The sequence below is a fragment of the Microplitis mediator genome, chromosome 6 (genome assembly GCF_029852145.1).
Source record: "Microplitis mediator isolate UGA2020A chromosome 6, iyMicMedi2.1, whole genome shotgun sequence".
NCBI lineage: Eukaryota > Metazoa > Arthropoda > Insecta > Hymenoptera > Braconidae > Microplitis > Microplitis mediator.
The window spans coordinates 21,019,023-21,035,542 of NC_079974.1; the positions used below are offsets into that span (position 1 = coordinate 21,019,023).

A 16,520-nucleotide genomic window follows, 5' to 3' on the forward strand; every position below is an offset into this window, starting at 1 on the left:
AGTGATAAAAAAAATTTTTTTTTTGGTTTTTTTTTTTTTTTAAATTGTTTTCATCATTAAGAATGTATTTCTTTCTCTTGACAACTATTTTTGGTTTTATATTACTCGAAAAAAATTTTTTAAAGCGTAAAAAATCGTTCACTCTCGATTACCTTAATTACTAATTGTTATTTACTAAAAAAAAAAAATCAATTTTATAATTTTACTTTATTTCAAAAATTTATCAACTAAAAAAAAAATTAAATTTTTATAAATTTTTAGTGACCAAATTTGCCTCTTACATAGAGAAACGGCCAAAAAATATGAAAAAATAATTTTTTCGGAAGTTTCGGCTGGTCCATTTTGCCCCAGGTGTTATGCGTAGGGCTAGAAATGTGGAATTATAATAATTTTTTTTTTAATTTGACGATAAAAATATGAAAAAATCACTTTTTCAAAATTTTGGGCTTGTCCATTTTGCCCCAAATGTCATGCGTAGGGGTAAATATGCGCAAACATATCGGATTTATAGTAATTAGTCGAAAAACAAAAAATTTTTTTTTTGGTCAAAATTTCAGGGGGGCCGCTCTGCCCCACCCTCCCCTAATTTATCGTCTTTTAAAAAATCCAAAAATTATTAGACGTCGCCTAACTTCAGTATCATCTACATATTATTAATATATATATATATATATATATATATATATATATATATATATATATATATATATATATATATATATATATATAATGGATATACTAGCAATATTAATTAAAATCCGGATAAAAATAAACTCGGTTTGAAAAACTGGCCCTTACTGTTTAAAAAAAAATCAAAAATTATTAGACGTCGGCTTACTTCAGTATCATTATGATACTAAAGTTTACCAGCGTCTTGTAATTTTTGGATTTTTTTTAAAACGATAAATAATAAAAAAAAAAAAATAAAAAAAATTGCGCATATAGTTTTTTTAATTTTCTACATGTGCATTTTTTTATTTTCATGATTTATTATTAATATTAATTAGTATGATTAATTATTAATTTAACATGAATTTTCAAAAATCTTTTGAAACGTAAATTTTCTGGGTAAATAATAAAAAATTCAATGAAAATATGTTCAGTTATTGAAATAAAATTAATATCCATAATTAATTTTATAAATTTGTAACGGCATGACATATATTTACGTATGATTATTATATGTTTTAAAAATATTAATGGATATAATTGCACGTCCAATGTATTTATGTATATACATATGTGTGTGTAATATAAATGTATAGATGTATATTATGACGAAATCGAGTCCCGCGGCCTGAGGTTTTACACGAGCATATGTCAATGTTTGCCTTTCAGCACACAAGCTTTGCATTCGCTCGGTTGCTCGCGGCTCACAAATTCACCCTCTTCATTTTCGTCTGTCCGATTTTATAAAAATATATATGTATATATATATTTATCAAAAAGAGTAATAATCATAATGAATATTTTTCAAGTATTTAATATTATTAATTATGACTATAAATTGTCAAAAATATTTTTGAACGCAGATTCATAATTTTGAAAATGTCTGAGATTTTTTTTTGATGGAAAAAAAAATCTGCGGTTTAGATTTATTTTGTATAGATATAAAATAAATAGATCGAGGGTAAAAAATAAAGTGAAGACAAAAGTAAGCTTCAAGCTCTCGTTGGTCGATGTCGTCATTTGTTCGCGCCGCAGCCTCCATTTTAAGCCGCGATGAGACTCGCGAGGGACTGAAACTTCCCCTCCGAAAGCTCCGCGTGCGCTTTTCCTCTGGGAGTTTATGCCTTTCGTGGTCGACTGGCTACCGTGTTAACTGTCGTCGAAAACTTTTTTTTTTATCAACTGCAACAATAAAAAAAAGTAAAATTTGAATGAAAGTTTTTTTTTAATTATTGGAAATAAAATTTCGAGTGAAAAAAAAGTGTGAAAAATTGCAAACGTCAACGTAAAAGTTAAAGGGATGAGATAAATTAGAAGGGTGATAAACTGAAGGCTTAATGGGATAATTTAAATCCCTTGTCAATTGGCTAATTATCCACTTGGCGAAATTCGTCAAATTATTATTATTATAGAATTTATATTTTTATACAAAAATAAAAATAAAGTAGAGTAAGTCGTACCAAGGTATCTAATGTTATATATATTTATGATTGTAAATGGGATTGTGATTTGTGATATATTTTATATTGTAACGGTTTATTACTATATATAGACAAATATATGTATATAATATGGATCTAATTTTATGTTAGATGAAGAAATTCGGGTAAATCTATTCTGCATCGCGTGATGCATGTCTGATATTACACAGGCGATTGTGATAAAAGAGGGTTGCGGTATAAGATGATTGTAATCGAGGGACAAAAATAAATGGGCGTGGAGAAAATAGTCAATCGAGAAAAGACAATGAGAGATATACACGAAGAGAGAAGGCCTATATGAGGGGTGACTGCTTCTGTTTCTGCTTCTACTGTTTCTGGATGTGGGCGATTGTCACTGAAGAGCAGTGTGCTGCATTAGTGGCTAATTATTGGATGAGAAGAAAACCACTTGGGATTTTGCTGATTCATTTACGCTCGCAATTTGTCACCCTGTCGCTGCGCTTGTTTATTTATTGTTTTCCATGATTTTGTAATGCAAATATTAAATTTTATCTCATGTATTTATGAATTATTTACTTTTATGCTTGAATAGATATATATTATTTAAATATTTAGCTTTGATAAAAAAAAAAATAATGCTGACAATATTTCAGTTTTGTTAATAAAATGTATAAGCAAAATTATTTATAAATTTGATAAAAATGTTAAATTTTATGATATTGGAGTTAGCCGACGTCTAATAATTTTTGGATTTTATTTTAGACGGTAAATTATAAAAAAAAAAAATTTGAAAAAATTGCACCTTTAGTTTTTTTAATTTTCTACATGTGCATTTTTTTGTAATTGATTTGTTGAAAAAAAAATCCGAAAAATTTTAATTGTCTGCTGACTTTAGGATCATTCAATTTTTTATAAAGTGACTGCTAGCTCTGTTATTAGTAAATAAGTTCTACGTTTAGTATCAGAGACACTTGATAAAAATTAAAAAATTATTTAATTGAAGAAAAAAATTTTTTAAAATCAATATTAATTAAAAAAAAAAAAATTACTCTGCAAAAGTCAAAATTTTTATTAAAAAAAATTTGACACCATAAAAAATTTTTTTTTTAATTTTTCAAAAATATTTACGTCAATCAATTATTTTTTCTCAGGTAATTAATTCTACTTGGTGTCCGGACTCTGGATGATTGACATAAATTAATTTAAAATAATTAACTCTTAATAAAAAAATAAAATCGCTCAGTAAATTACGAGACCGAAATACGGTCGTTGAGTTTAATGAGATAAATTGTATAAAAGTAAAGGATATTTGCCTTTGATTTATCACGTAAAAAATAAATATATATATCTCGAGTTTATGTATATTCCTTTGGCCCGGGGGACGTCGCGATACTCAGGGTCTTTGGAATTTTATCATCTCGTCGGTTATTGTATGGAAACAATTGTAATTGTAGTGGTCGAGTGGAAAGCCGGAGGAGCAAGCAGAGCTGAGTAAAGCAGAGTGGGTAGACGATCAATGCAAGAGCACACACCGAGTCCAGTGGGTTTACAGCAATGCTCAGAACTTGGATCCATCCATCCACCTATCCATCCATCCATCCATGGGATATACAACCAAAGAAAAAATATATACGTACATATATATATAAGTTGATAAAGAAGCAGAAGCCCGAGCCCACAACAAAGTGAGACAGAGACAGAGTGAGATTGTTATACCTAAACAAATCGGGATTGTTTGCAGTGGGATCGTTTTACGCATGAGCCCGTGGTGGGTTCTTTATATTCTTCTCTCGATTCAAGTTGATGCCACTTGAGCTGGAGGTTGAGTGTAAGCAAATGCGAGAGCGAAAGAGATGGAAACTGGTCGTGGGGTCGCAGTCGCAAGTCGTCACCACCGGCACCGCCACCGCTATCGCAGGTCACCCCCGGGGGCTTTGATCTCTGCCGATCTCCATCCCGGAACTACTACAAATTCCCTTCAACACTATTATTCTATGCCATCATCATTTGTTTTTTTATTTTACTTTTTTTAATCCCACTTTGTAAGACCACTTCTCGCTTTGGATGCTCCGCAATTCAACTCTCTTTACTTACTCACTTACTATACATCGATCCTACTAGTACACTAGTACACTAGCTCTGATCTTTTATAAAAGAATGACGCTCGTCCTCTAATTACTTTATATCTCTAGTGGATCTTTTATTTGTTTATGTCCACAACTATTTTATGTACTACTTTTATATTTACATTTTTTTATTCATTTATTCAGATTTATTTTAATTATTTACTAATTACTCTGTACGCTACAAGTGGACAGGCTTCAAAAAAATCTAGTTCCATTTTTTTTGTAAATTAAATTTCAAAGCTGGCGTAAGTGGACATGAACATTTTTGACGTATGTTGTCTAATTAGAAGTCGATATTATTTTCAAGTGATTGGTTCCCTTGAAATTAATTAATTAAAATAAATTAACTGTACATATATTTATTATTATTTCAAAAAAAATTATTAATAAATTATATTTTATACAACAAATATAAGGCTACATATTAAATATATAAATATTATACAGCAAAACTATTAATTAAAGTCGATGAAATAAATTAATTTTTATTAAATTGACAAACAGTTATTCCAGAAGACAGTTCATATCGTAAGGAATAATCTAATGACGGGCAATTGATGACACTAAAGTGCAACAATGACACTCCAGCTTCTTTACGGACGAGCAGGAAATTAATCAATTCGTCGACCTCTGCGACACTTAAAGCCACTGTTTCTTTACCACATGGTTTATAAGAATACTTTGTCAATTGAGCACCTTCTTTGCCATCCGGATACACGTAGGCATCTGTTTCCTTTTGGAATTTCATTTCTTGGACGAATGGAATAAACATATTGATATCAGAAATCCTCGTCGTACCATCGGGATTCTTAGTTTCAAATCGTGAACACGCTGAATGAACGGCCGGTGATAGATATGCCTGTAAAAAAATTATTCATTCATAATTATAATTTTATTCAAATTTATCTGATATAAATTTATTGATATAAAAAAGCCGCAAATAGTAAATTCAAAAATTTTGTAAAAATGTTCAGGTTTATTTTAACATTTGGGAAAAAAAATTTTTATTTTTTCGAGACTGCTCCATCTTTTCCAAAAATGAGAAATTTGAATTTTTTAACGGATATTCAAAATTACTCATATTTTTAAGTAGGGGAGAGGCGGCAATATGGGCCTCCCCTGTAAGTAGAAATACAAAAATTTAGTGCAGCGGTACAAAAAAAAAAAAATCTGTCTATCGGTTGACCCTGCGGGCCATCCCCAAAACTTCCCGCAGTTTTCGAGCTCCTTGAGCTCGAAAACATTGTTGTGAGTACATTTTCGAGCTCTTCGAGCTCGAAAATACTATTGTATCCCATTCTTTTCGAAAAAAAAACGTTTTTAGCATTTCTTTCTCCCATGATATCTTACAAACAAATCGACCGATTTCGATGGTTGAGGCGGCAATCGACGTGTTTTATTGAGTTCTAGAGCTGATCAAATTTTGAAATTGTTTGGTTGAGTCGTTTTAAAGATATTCGCAAAAAACCGTTTTTTGGCATTTCTTTTGCCCACGATATCTCACGAACGAATAAACCGATTTTGATGGTTGAGGCGGCAATCGACGTGTTTTATTGAGTTCTAGAGCTGATTAGATTTTAAAGTCAATCGTTCGAGTCACTTCTGAGAAATCAATAAAAAACTAAAAAAAAAAAAACTTTTTTTCCGTAATTCGCCAATATTTTCGAATCTACTCAATCAAATGATCTGAAATTTTCAGAAAAGTTGATGGCCAACAAGCTCTTTCGATTGCCGCCTTAACCATCCAAATCGGTTCATTACTTAAAAAGTTATAAGCCGGTCACACACATACATACACACACACACACACACACACACACACACACACACACACACACACACACACACACACACACACACACACACACACACACACACACACACACACACACACACACACACACACATACATACATACAGACACTCGGACATCATTCTGGAAATAGTCAGATTAGCTTCCTAGGACCTCAAAACGTCGATATCTGATGAAATTTCGATTTTCGCAAATCGGGGTGAAAACAATAACTTACCAATTTTTCGAAAATCGTCGATTTTCTTAGCGGGAAGTTAAAAATACATTTTTTGATAGAGTCCAATTACCGAAGTATTTGATAATTATTTAAATATTTTTGGACTTACCGGAGCAAATAAGCCGACGAAGAGTAGAGCGCAGAGCGAAAATTTGTTAGCCACCATTTTTATTTCACCAAAATTTTTTTTTAATATTTTTAAATGAGACTGTTACTTCAGCTGGTGCTGTTGTGTTTAACTAATCCTCATTTCTAGTCCCTTTTATATAAAATTTAGAGTGATGATTTTTGAGATAACGGTACTAGTTATCTATAATTGACGCACACTTTTTCCTAAATGATTTGATTTCTGCGGTATATTAAATTGTACTACATTACTATCAATCACTTTAGTGACGTCAAATGATTACTACGAACGAAATTTGTTACTTTCTTAGTTAGTTTTCTTTAACTGACGCACCGGCAGTCTAACGTGCGTCATTATTAAAATAGTGGACGTAATTATAGTCATTTCGATATCAAATATTTATAAATATATTATTTATAAACGGACGTATATGATGTAGGGGAAGGGGGGGGGGGGAGTGCAAAAGGGGGTAGGGTAGGCAAAACGGGGTACCCCCAAAATTTTATAAAAAAAAATTTAATATTTTAAATGGTTTTTAAACATTCCAAAATTACTTCTGTAAATATAATTAAGCGTTACTTTGAAATTTTTTTGTTAAACTTTTTCAAAAATCAATTGTCAGTTAAAAAATATTAATGACGTTTGTTTTATGATAAAAACTAATAAAACAATTTCTGTGTCTAAACTTGAGTAACAAAAAATTTTCAAGTCCATTGGGATTTTATTAACACCAGCGTAAAATTAAGGAATCGAAACGTTTAAATTGATGTTTCGGTACATATATTTTTGATATAAAGTAAAAGACCTAATATCCGATAACCTGATCACTTCACATATTTGTATATCTCTCTTTATAAATATAGATATATCGAACAGTTTTTGGTGATCAGTGACTAAAAATAATCTATGGATGTAAACTGACATCAGTCTGCAAATCAGATATCATATATTTGAACATAATTAACCAGCGTCATTAGTGCAACAAATTATTCACAAAGACGCCATTAAATGAAATTATAAAACCTATTTACTGTTTATCATAATTATTCAAGCTTTCTAAACGTTTAGTTGAGCACGTCCGATCCCTTATATATATTTGCAGGCCAGTGGATACCTTTGATACAATGGATATCCTTATTTTGTAAAGATAGAACATTAATTCGCCTTCTTTTTTACTCTATTTTTTAGGAAAAACTTTGCAAATGATAACTTGTGTATATGTGTTTTTTGTATTGTTATCCTAGAAATTTTATTGTTTTTTTTTACAATCGTGACTCATTTTTATTTCGAATGAGTCAAACATGTTAGATATTAAACACTCGACAAGGATAAAGTAATAACATTTATCGAGAATTGATAAACGTAGTCATTTCCACGGGTACAAAAAAATTTCCACTATATTTATGAACTTAAAATTTTAAAAAATAAATAAAAAGTGTTAATTTCAGATCACAGCAATAAACTATCATAATTCAACATAATCAAACTTAACGCTTTTCAGTTCAATTAATTAAAATCCAAGAACTAATGATTGATGATTTTTTAATATCTTATTTAATGTCAGCTTTAAGTCGAATTCTTTAACTTCCCGTTAAGAAAATTGAAAATTTTCAAAAATTCGGGAAGTTATTAGTTTCGGCCCGATTTGCGAAAATCGAAATTTCATCAGATATCGACGTTTTGAGGTTCTAGGAAGCTATCCTGACTAATTTCACAATGATGTCCGAGTGTATGTGTGTACGTACGTACGTATGCATGTAAATATTCATAACTCTTGAACGGATGAATCGATTTTGATCTTTGAGGTGTCATTTGACGCGGCTTGTTAATATCTTGAAGCTGTAAAAATTTGAGCTTAAGGGTTTGGGGGCAGCCAGAGACACGAAAAAATGAGAATTTTCAGTAATTTTTTTTTGCTATTAAATCATTTTATTTTACAAAAGTAATAATATGGCATTATTAAACAATGTTTTGACTTGAAGTCACGAAAATTAAAAAAAAAAAAAATTTATAATTTTCAAAGTTATAGCTGTCTGTGTTGACCCAGTTTCAAAAAAAAAGGTCCTTGCGGTGACTGTCATAAGTCCTTGGAGATTCATCTAAAATCAATCGGATGAAAAAAATTAGTTTTATAAATAGATAATCCTGGGCCTGATGGAAGTTTTTTTTTTTTTTTCGAAAATTAACAAAATGGCGGCCTCAGAAATTTTTTCTAGATTTTCAGGAAAAAATCAACAGTTAATTAAGGCCGCCATTTTGTTAATTTTTGAAAAAAAAAAAAAGCTTCGATCAGGCCCAGGATTATCTATTTATAAAACTAATTTTTTTCATCCGATTGATTTTAGATGAATCTCCAAGAACTCATGACAGTCACCGCAAGGACCTTTTTTTTGAAACTGGGTCAACACAGACAGCTATAACTTTGAAAACTATAAATTTTTTTTTTTCAAATTTTCGTGACTTCAAGTCAAAACATTGTTTAATAATGCCATATTATTACTTTTGTAAAATAAAATGATTTAATAGCAAAAAAAAATTACTGAAAATTCTCATTTTTTCGTGTCTCTGACTGCCCCCAACCCCTTAATCGTAGGGTGCGTTCGGAGATATTTCAAAAATAAAAATTTTTTCAAAAATGCTTTATTTGGATAACTTTTAATTTGCTCGATGGATTGATTCCAAAATCTAATCAGCTCTAAAGCTTTATCAGCCACGTCGAATGCCACCTCAACCATCAAAATCGGTTCATTCGTTCAAGAGGAACCGTTGGGATAACGACTGGATAAATCAATTTCGAAATCTAATCAGCTCTAGAACTTGATAAAACGCGTCGATTGCCGCCTTAATCATCAAAATCGGTTAATTCGTTCGGGATATATTTGGGCAGAATGAAATGCTAAAAAATGGTTTTTTTGAAAACAATGGCATACAAAAGTATTTTCAAGTTCGAAGAGCTCGAAAATGTATTCACAATAATGTTTTCGAGCTCAAGGAGCTCGAAAACAGCGGGAAGTTTTGAGGCTGGCTTGTAGGGTTGACCGATTTTTTTCGATTGAAGTAACCCTGTAAGATGAAAATAATACTGTGCAAGTAATAAAGAAACGTAATATTCAGATTTAAAAATGGCCACATTTATGTTTGGATTCATATTTATGATTTATTGCATGTATTATTTCATGTAAAAACATAAGCTACAAAATATCAAATATTTGTACATAATGACTTTGAAGTGCGTCATTAGTGTAAAAGATTATTTTTTAACATGTGATAAAATAAAACTATAAAAGCTATCGACTGTCCATCGACATCATTAGAGCTCACTCAACGTTTATCTAAGCAAGGTCGATTCAATTGCTGTTCGAATATATATATTTTATTTTTTAAATTATTCTTCTTTATTACTAGAAAAATAATAAAATGAATTATTTATAGGGGAGGGTGGGGCAGAGCGGCCCCCCTAAGCCAATTATTATTTTTTGTGGCTTTCAACCATAAGATTACTTTACTTTTGTCCTATTTCGAACAAATTTATGGACATTTTGCCAAAATTCTGAAAAAAAATTTTTTTTTTTTGTGGGGCAGAGCGGCCCCCCTTCAAAAAGTGATAAAAAAATTTTTTTTTTTTCGTTTTTTTTTTTTTAAATTGTTTTCATCATGAAGAATGTATTTCTTTCTCTTGACAACTATTTTTGGTTTTATATTACTCGAAAAAAATTTTTTAAAGCGTAAAAAATCGTTCACTCTCGATTACCTTAATTACTAATTGTTATTTAATAAAAAAAAACATCAATTCTATAATTTTACTTTATTTCAAAAATTTATCAACTAAAAAAAAAAATTTAATTTTTATAAATTTTTAGTGACCAAATTTGCCTCTTACATAGAGAAACGGCCGAAAAATATGACAAAATAATTTTTTCGGAAGTTTCGGCTGGTCCATTTTGCCCCAGGAGTTATACGTAGGGCTAGAAATGTTGAATTATAACAATTTTTTTTTAATTTGACGATAAAAATATGAAAAAATCACTTTTTCAAAATTTTGGGCTTGTCCATTGTGCCCCAAATGTCATGCGTAGGGGTAAAATGCGCAAACATATCGGATTTATAGTAATTAGTCGAAAAAAAAAAAATTTTTTTTTTGGTCAAAATTTCAGGGGGGCCGCTCTGCCCCATGGGGGCCGCTCTGCCCCACCCTCCCCTATACACTTATCCAAAAAATTAAAGGAACAAGAAAATTTTATAAATTTTTTAGTGATTTTTGGAAGGCTGTATTTTCGTGAAAAATGATCATATCGAAAAAATAAAAAAAGCAAATTGAAGCTTGAAATCTCTAGTTTGAAGATCTTTCAGCAAAATATTTTTTTGAGCCACGGTTTTTGCGGAATCAGAAGAAAAAGATCGAGACAAAATTTTTCTAAATTTTTTGGTTTCGTTTTTTAGGTCTACGGGGCCGGGAAAAATTTTTTCAAAAAAACGAATTCATGGCTTGTTTAGGAAATTTATTCAGCTACAATTTGCTTTTTTTTGTTTCTCTGTACGACAATTTGCCGCTGAGATATCAGCCTTCAAATGAAAAAGGATCCTTTTGTCTTTAATTATTGATATCTCAGCAAGTAATGGTCACACAGTAATTTAAAGGGCAGTTTAATAAACTTGAATAAATTCCCTACAAGCTCCCTTTTTGATTTAAAAAAAAAAAAATTTTTTTTCATCCTTGATATCCATTTGAAAAACCCACAAAAAATGGCCATTTTCTGGTTTTTTACACTGAGAAAAAAAAATACTTTTTTCCAAACAAGAATTTCTTGATTCAAGAAATCCGTTCAAAATATTTATTTTATTATTGTTAATTATCAATTTCTTGAGAAAAGAGCATCAATTTTTTTTTTGTAATTATATGGATTTGATATTATATTATGAGTAAACAAAAGAATAGCTTTACTTGAATTAAATAAAAATTATTTCCTTCAATTCTACGAATTCTTGAGACAAAATTACTTATTCTTGAAAATTATCAAGAATATATGTTCTTGTATCAAGTAAATGTTCTTGATAAAAGTATTTTTTTTTCTCAGTGTAGTCGACTCATCGCTACTCTGCAAATATTGATAAAAAAAATAATGTTGCCAGGTTATTTTACAGCTTAATGTACCCCCAAAAACCCTGGAAATTTTCAGATTCATCCATTGAACCGTTCGTCCGGTCCGATTGCTCAAAGTTTTACAAAACAATTAAAGAAACAAGTTTTGTTCCTTAATCTGTGTAATCATTACCAAAATGAAAAAATTAATTTTTTTTTTATTTTCTTTCATTTTTGCGTTAGTTATTCAGTAAATGTAAGGTAAAGAGGAAAAAAAAAAAATTTCCAAAATACGAGACCAAACAAGAATTTTTTTCCAATTTTTTTTTTTTGTTTTATTCGGGGGGTTATTTTTTTTTTCGTTTTTCGGAAAAAAATTTTTTTTTTTTCTTTACCTTACATTTACTGAATAAGTAACGCAAAAATGAAAGAAAGTCCGAAAAAAATTGATTTTTTCATTTTGATAACGATTACAGCGATTAAGGAACAAAACTTGTTCCTTTAATTGTTTTGTAAAACTTTGAGCAATCGGACCGGACAAACGGTTCAATGGATGAATCTGCAAATTTCCAGGGTTTTTGGGTGTACATTAAGCTGTAAAATTACCTGGCAACATTATTTTTTTTATCAATATTTGCAGAGTAGCGATGAGTCGACTAAAAAACCAGAAAATGGCCATTTTTTGTGGGTTTTTCAAATGGATATCAAGGATGAAAAAAAATTTTTTTTTTTTTAAATCAAAAATGGAGCTTGTAGAGGATTTATTCAAGTTTATTAAACTGCCCTTTAAATTACTGTGTGACCATTTCTTGCTGAGATATCAATAATCAAAGACAAAAGGATCCTTTTTCATTTGAAGGCTGATATCTCAGCAGCAAATTGTCGTACAAAGAAACAAAAAAAAGCAAATTGAAGCTGAATAAATTTCCTAAACAAGCCATGAATTCGTTTTTTTGAAAAAATTTTTCCCGGCCCCGTAGACCTAAAAAACGAAACCAAAAAATTTAGAAAAATTTTGTCTCGATCTTTTTCTTCTGATTCCGCAAAAACCGTGGCTCAAAAAAATATTTTGCTGAAAGATCTTCAAACTAGAGATTTCAAGCTTCAATTTGCTTTTTTTGTTTTTTCGATATGATCATTTTTCACGAAAATACAGCCTTCCAAAAATCACTAAAAAATTTATAAAATTTTCTTGTTCCTTTAATTTTTTGGATAAGTGTATATCCAGTATTACAATATGGATGTTTATAATTATTATAAAATTAAATGTGTCATCGGTAACATCAAAATTAGTTCCAATTAAGAAAGGTGATCCAACAGAATGGCGTGAAAATGGAGCGGAAGGTAGGATTTTTAAAATATGTTATATATTTATTCAATCTCTTAATTCGAAGAATGTTCTGAAATAAATGGAAATGCCCTATTCGAAATTTCTTTCAAACGATTTCCTTATTTTGAATTTTCGTAGATATTGGTAGTTCAGAAGATTTCAAAAAACAAAAACTTTATTTTATTTTATGAATATGCAATAGTTATGTTTTCAAATATTATGTGACCGAAATATTTGCGTTTATTTTTTTAGCCAATTTCGCTCAATTCAATAACTTGTATGCAGTAAGTGTCAATGAAAAGGTGGTGACCCCTTTTGACTGTTGTAGTGGTAGATGTGATACGGAAGTAACTACACTATCATATTTCGTTGACGCTTTTCCAGAACTAGTACCTCACTCCGATCAATGTGCTGGATTGATTCGCTCTTGCTGGTTCGAAAAAGTAAGTTAAAACCCCGAGTAAAAATGAAATTATTATTCTTACGAAAAAATTATAAATTTTTATCGACCGCTGCACCACCGCTGCACCAATGCTCAAGCATAACCCCGATTTCACAAAATTTATTGACAATATCATTAATTAACACGAGTAATAAATTAATTTATTCTTCTTTTCTTTTTATCAAAATATGCATAAATAATTAAGGAAAGTGAAGAACGAAAAAAAGCAGCAGCGGACTACGAAAACTCATTTAAAATTCACTATGGTTCGATGATGCGTACAACCTGGGCATCTCCTAGCAACGTTTCATTTTATTATCGCATTATACTACGTAATACTGGTAACATTTGCAAGTGCTTATCTGAACGAGATGATATTTCAAATGCTAATAACACGCGTGGTAAATTACTTGATTCCATTTGTTTTGATCCCGTTTCAGTTGATAATGGATAGTGAGTTTTATCATTTAATTATTATATCTAAAATAAAAAAATTCACTTTATACATTATAAATATCGTTTGATAGTGTTGCAACGGGCGCGAGATTCAAAAGACACGGTAATGTAATGTACCTTGAACTTCAACAAGGAATATTATCACTAGGGAAAATTGATCCATCAACTCTCAAGTGGACGACTTCTAATAATTGTAACGTAAAAACGAAACTTTTTAGGAATTTCCGAAACGATAGTACTTACGATTCTTTACGAATCAGACTAGAGGATCTTACTTTATCAGAGAATGCAGTTGTCACAGGTAAGTTTTTAATTTCAGTTTTTATGAAAAATATTTATTTTGTTAACAGTTTCAAATAATTCGATTGCTTATGTTATCAAACAGGTGTTACGTTGGGTGATTCATTGCGCGGACGATACGTCGATAACGATGGTAATTTTAATGAAAATGAACCCGAAGTTACACAAAAAAGTCAATGCCATGGAAGGTAATTACATTTTTATTCAAATGTTGAACCTTTCAAATGATACACGGAGAAAAAAATATTGTTCTGAGAAGTATACTGTATAGTTACAGTAACAATACGAAAAAGTTATCTACTAGATTGTCACTTCAACGATCTACTGTATCGTTCTGACAACAATACGGTAAATAGGTCTGAGACCTATACCGTATCGTTCTGAGCCCTATCTGACGTCACGTGCGTTGCAAATGATATGAGACGTTTAAAAATCTTTAACATTAATAAATAAATGATAAATAAATAATTTTGATTAAATAAAATAATTTATTTATTAAGCGTTTGCTAGCAACAATTATACCCGATACACAAAATAGACGCGAAAATGGATGCTTATGTAAATAGGTTAGGTGGTGCCGTGTGAGGTGACGACTACGGAAAGTCGTATAGGGCTCACAGCTATCTAATAGATAATTACAGGAACGATACGGTATTGTTACCATAAGTATACATATTGTTGTGGTAACGATCTACGAGTTACTATACTTTAGATCGTTCGAGGAACAATATTGCATGCCTTAAGCGCGAGCGTAGGTATGCTCTACTCTCGCCTAAAAATAAATAAACTGGAGTCCGTCAGACTTTTATTTAAATAAATAACAATATAGTGGTTAAAGTAGATCGGCCTTTATACCCCAATAAAAGAAAACATCAATGGTCATTTTTCTAAACAATAAACAGCTGGTCCAACCCACAATTTGGATGAAAAATGAATTTTTTTAGCTCATCAAGTTCTTTATTTGTACATTATAAAAACCTTTACGCGTCTTTTAAATTTTAGTTGCTCTACACAGAAAATACAGTTAACTTGAACTAAGAAAAATATTCTTGATACAAGAAAATTTTTTTTAAAGATTCGGAAAATAAAAATTTTTTTACATCAAATAAATAATTATTTTGAAATCTTTACTTTGAATCAAAATTTTTTTTCCTCAAGTTAACAAATTTTTATGCTTTAGTCGAAAAATTTTTAATTGTTTTAAAAGTTTTTATTTCTCAAAATAAGAGATATTTTATTGAAGAAAGCCGTGCCAGGTTATTGTAGCAATATTGCATTTTTTTGTTTGAAAAAAAATAAAATTTCTTGGAATAATTACTATTTGTTTAACAAAAGAATTTTCGTATGCTCCAACCAAAAAAAAAAAAAAGTTACTCAAACCGAGAGAAAAATTTCTTGGGAGAAAAGATATATATGGAAGAGAGGGAAGTCACTGGTGCTAGGCAGCAGCAGCGAGAATAGTTCGGTGCGCGCCACTAGGAAGCGCCTACGATTTGTAGTGTCCCTGGTAAGAAACTTATTTCAGAAGTCTTATATTCCGAAATTGTGACCATTCTGGCGCGGGTACTCCTCCGTTAATTGATAGAGTGATAAGTACCTTTTTTGATGGTAATAGAGTACAACCTATATTACATAATGACAAAAATATTTATTATCAATGCTTCCATAAATAATATATCTCTGAATTTGAACTTGAGCTTTAACAAAAATATTTTAATCAAAAGTCTATAGAATCTCTACTATATGATTAAAAATATACGAGTGACATAATACATTGTAAAGCAATATAAATAATTATATAGAGCCATTTATCATTAATAATTATATATAGTTTTTTTTACCATGTACTGGATAAATTCCGTATAAACACCTCATTAAATCAGTAGAATTGTTGTGTGAACTCGGTAGAAATGCCGTATAAATTCAGTAGAAATGCCGTATTATTGCGCTAACAATGTCATATTGTTACGGTAGAAATTTCGTATTAATATCATATACATGAAGTATTAATCTTATAGAAATGCCGTATTAATACAGTAGAAGTACCGTATTATTACAGTAGAAATAACGTATTAATACGGTAGAAATGCCGTATAAGCTTCGTATAAACGCAGTATAAGCTCTGTAGGAATACCGTAATTAAATTTCACAAACATACCGTATAAATACGGTAAAACTACTTGTTATCGACTACGTGTATGCTCTTTTAATACAGTGTTCAAACCGTATCATGAAAACCGCGAGGGTAGATATAAATACAATTAGTATCAACTTTTGAATAAGCGATTTGGCATAATGGTTAACAGATCAGGCTTTAAATCAATAGGACTCGGGATCGAGCCCACGAGATGGCGGGTTTTTTTTTTTTTTTCATGACAGTTATTGTACATATAACTTTATAATGTTATATATAATTATATATAATTGAATAAAATTTTATATAATTATATATAATTTTTGTTCCGGGTAGAACGGTTTAATGCTGCAAAAATGCCGAAAATATGCTGTATAATTACGG

At 30.3% G+C, this 16,520-nt stretch overlaps 2 protein-coding genes across 2 annotated transcripts; one reads left to right on the forward strand and one right to left on the reverse strand.

Moving 5' to 3' along the window:
- Positions 1 to 4,688: 4,688 nt before the first annotated feature.
- LOC130669259 (uncharacterized) lies at positions 4,689 to 6,607 on the reverse strand. Its single transcript, XM_057472028.1, has 2 exons — positions 6,377 to 6,607; positions 4,689 to 5,096 (listed from the first exon to the last, which is right to left on the reverse strand). Exons 1-2 carry the CDS (start codon positions 6,431 to 6,433, stop codon positions 4,716 to 4,718), a joined length of 438 nt encoding a protein of 145 aa, XP_057328011.1. The 5' UTR covers positions 6,434 to 6,607; the 3' UTR covers positions 4,689 to 4,715.
- A 6,092-nt stretch (positions 6,608 to 12,699) lies between these two features.
- LOC130669258 (uncharacterized) lies at positions 12,700 to 14,210 on the forward strand. Its single transcript, XM_057472026.1, has 5 exons — positions 12,700 to 12,818; positions 13,057 to 13,247; positions 13,452 to 13,699; positions 13,774 to 14,003; positions 14,088 to 14,210. Exons 1-5 carry the CDS (start codon positions 12,716 to 12,718, stop codon positions 14,192 to 14,194), a joined length of 879 nt encoding a protein of 292 aa, XP_057328009.1. The 5' UTR covers positions 12,700 to 12,715; the 3' UTR covers positions 14,195 to 14,210.
- Positions 14,211 to 16,520: the final 2,310 nt, after the last annotated feature.

Coding starts and splice junctions, on each gene's coding strand:
- LOC130669259 (XM_057472028.1), bottom strand. CDS start 6,433: ATGGTGGCTAACAAATTTTCGCTCTGCGCTCTACTCTTCGTCGGCTTA. Junction 5,097..6,376: donor TCGTCGGCTTATTTGCTCCG/GTAAGTCCAAAA, acceptor ATTTTTTTACAG/GCATATCTATCACCGGCCGT.
- LOC130669258 (XM_057472026.1), top strand. CDS start 12,716: ATGTTTATAATTATTATAAAATTAAATGTGTCATCGGTAACATCAAAA. Junction 13,248..13,451: donor GCTCTTGCTGGTTCGAAAAA/GTAAGTTAAAAC, acceptor TAAATAATTAAG/GAAAGTGAAGAACGAAAAAA. Junction 14,004..14,087: donor AGAGAATGCAGTTGTCACAG/GTAAGTTTTTAA, acceptor GTTATCAAACAG/GTGTTACGTTGGGTGATTCA.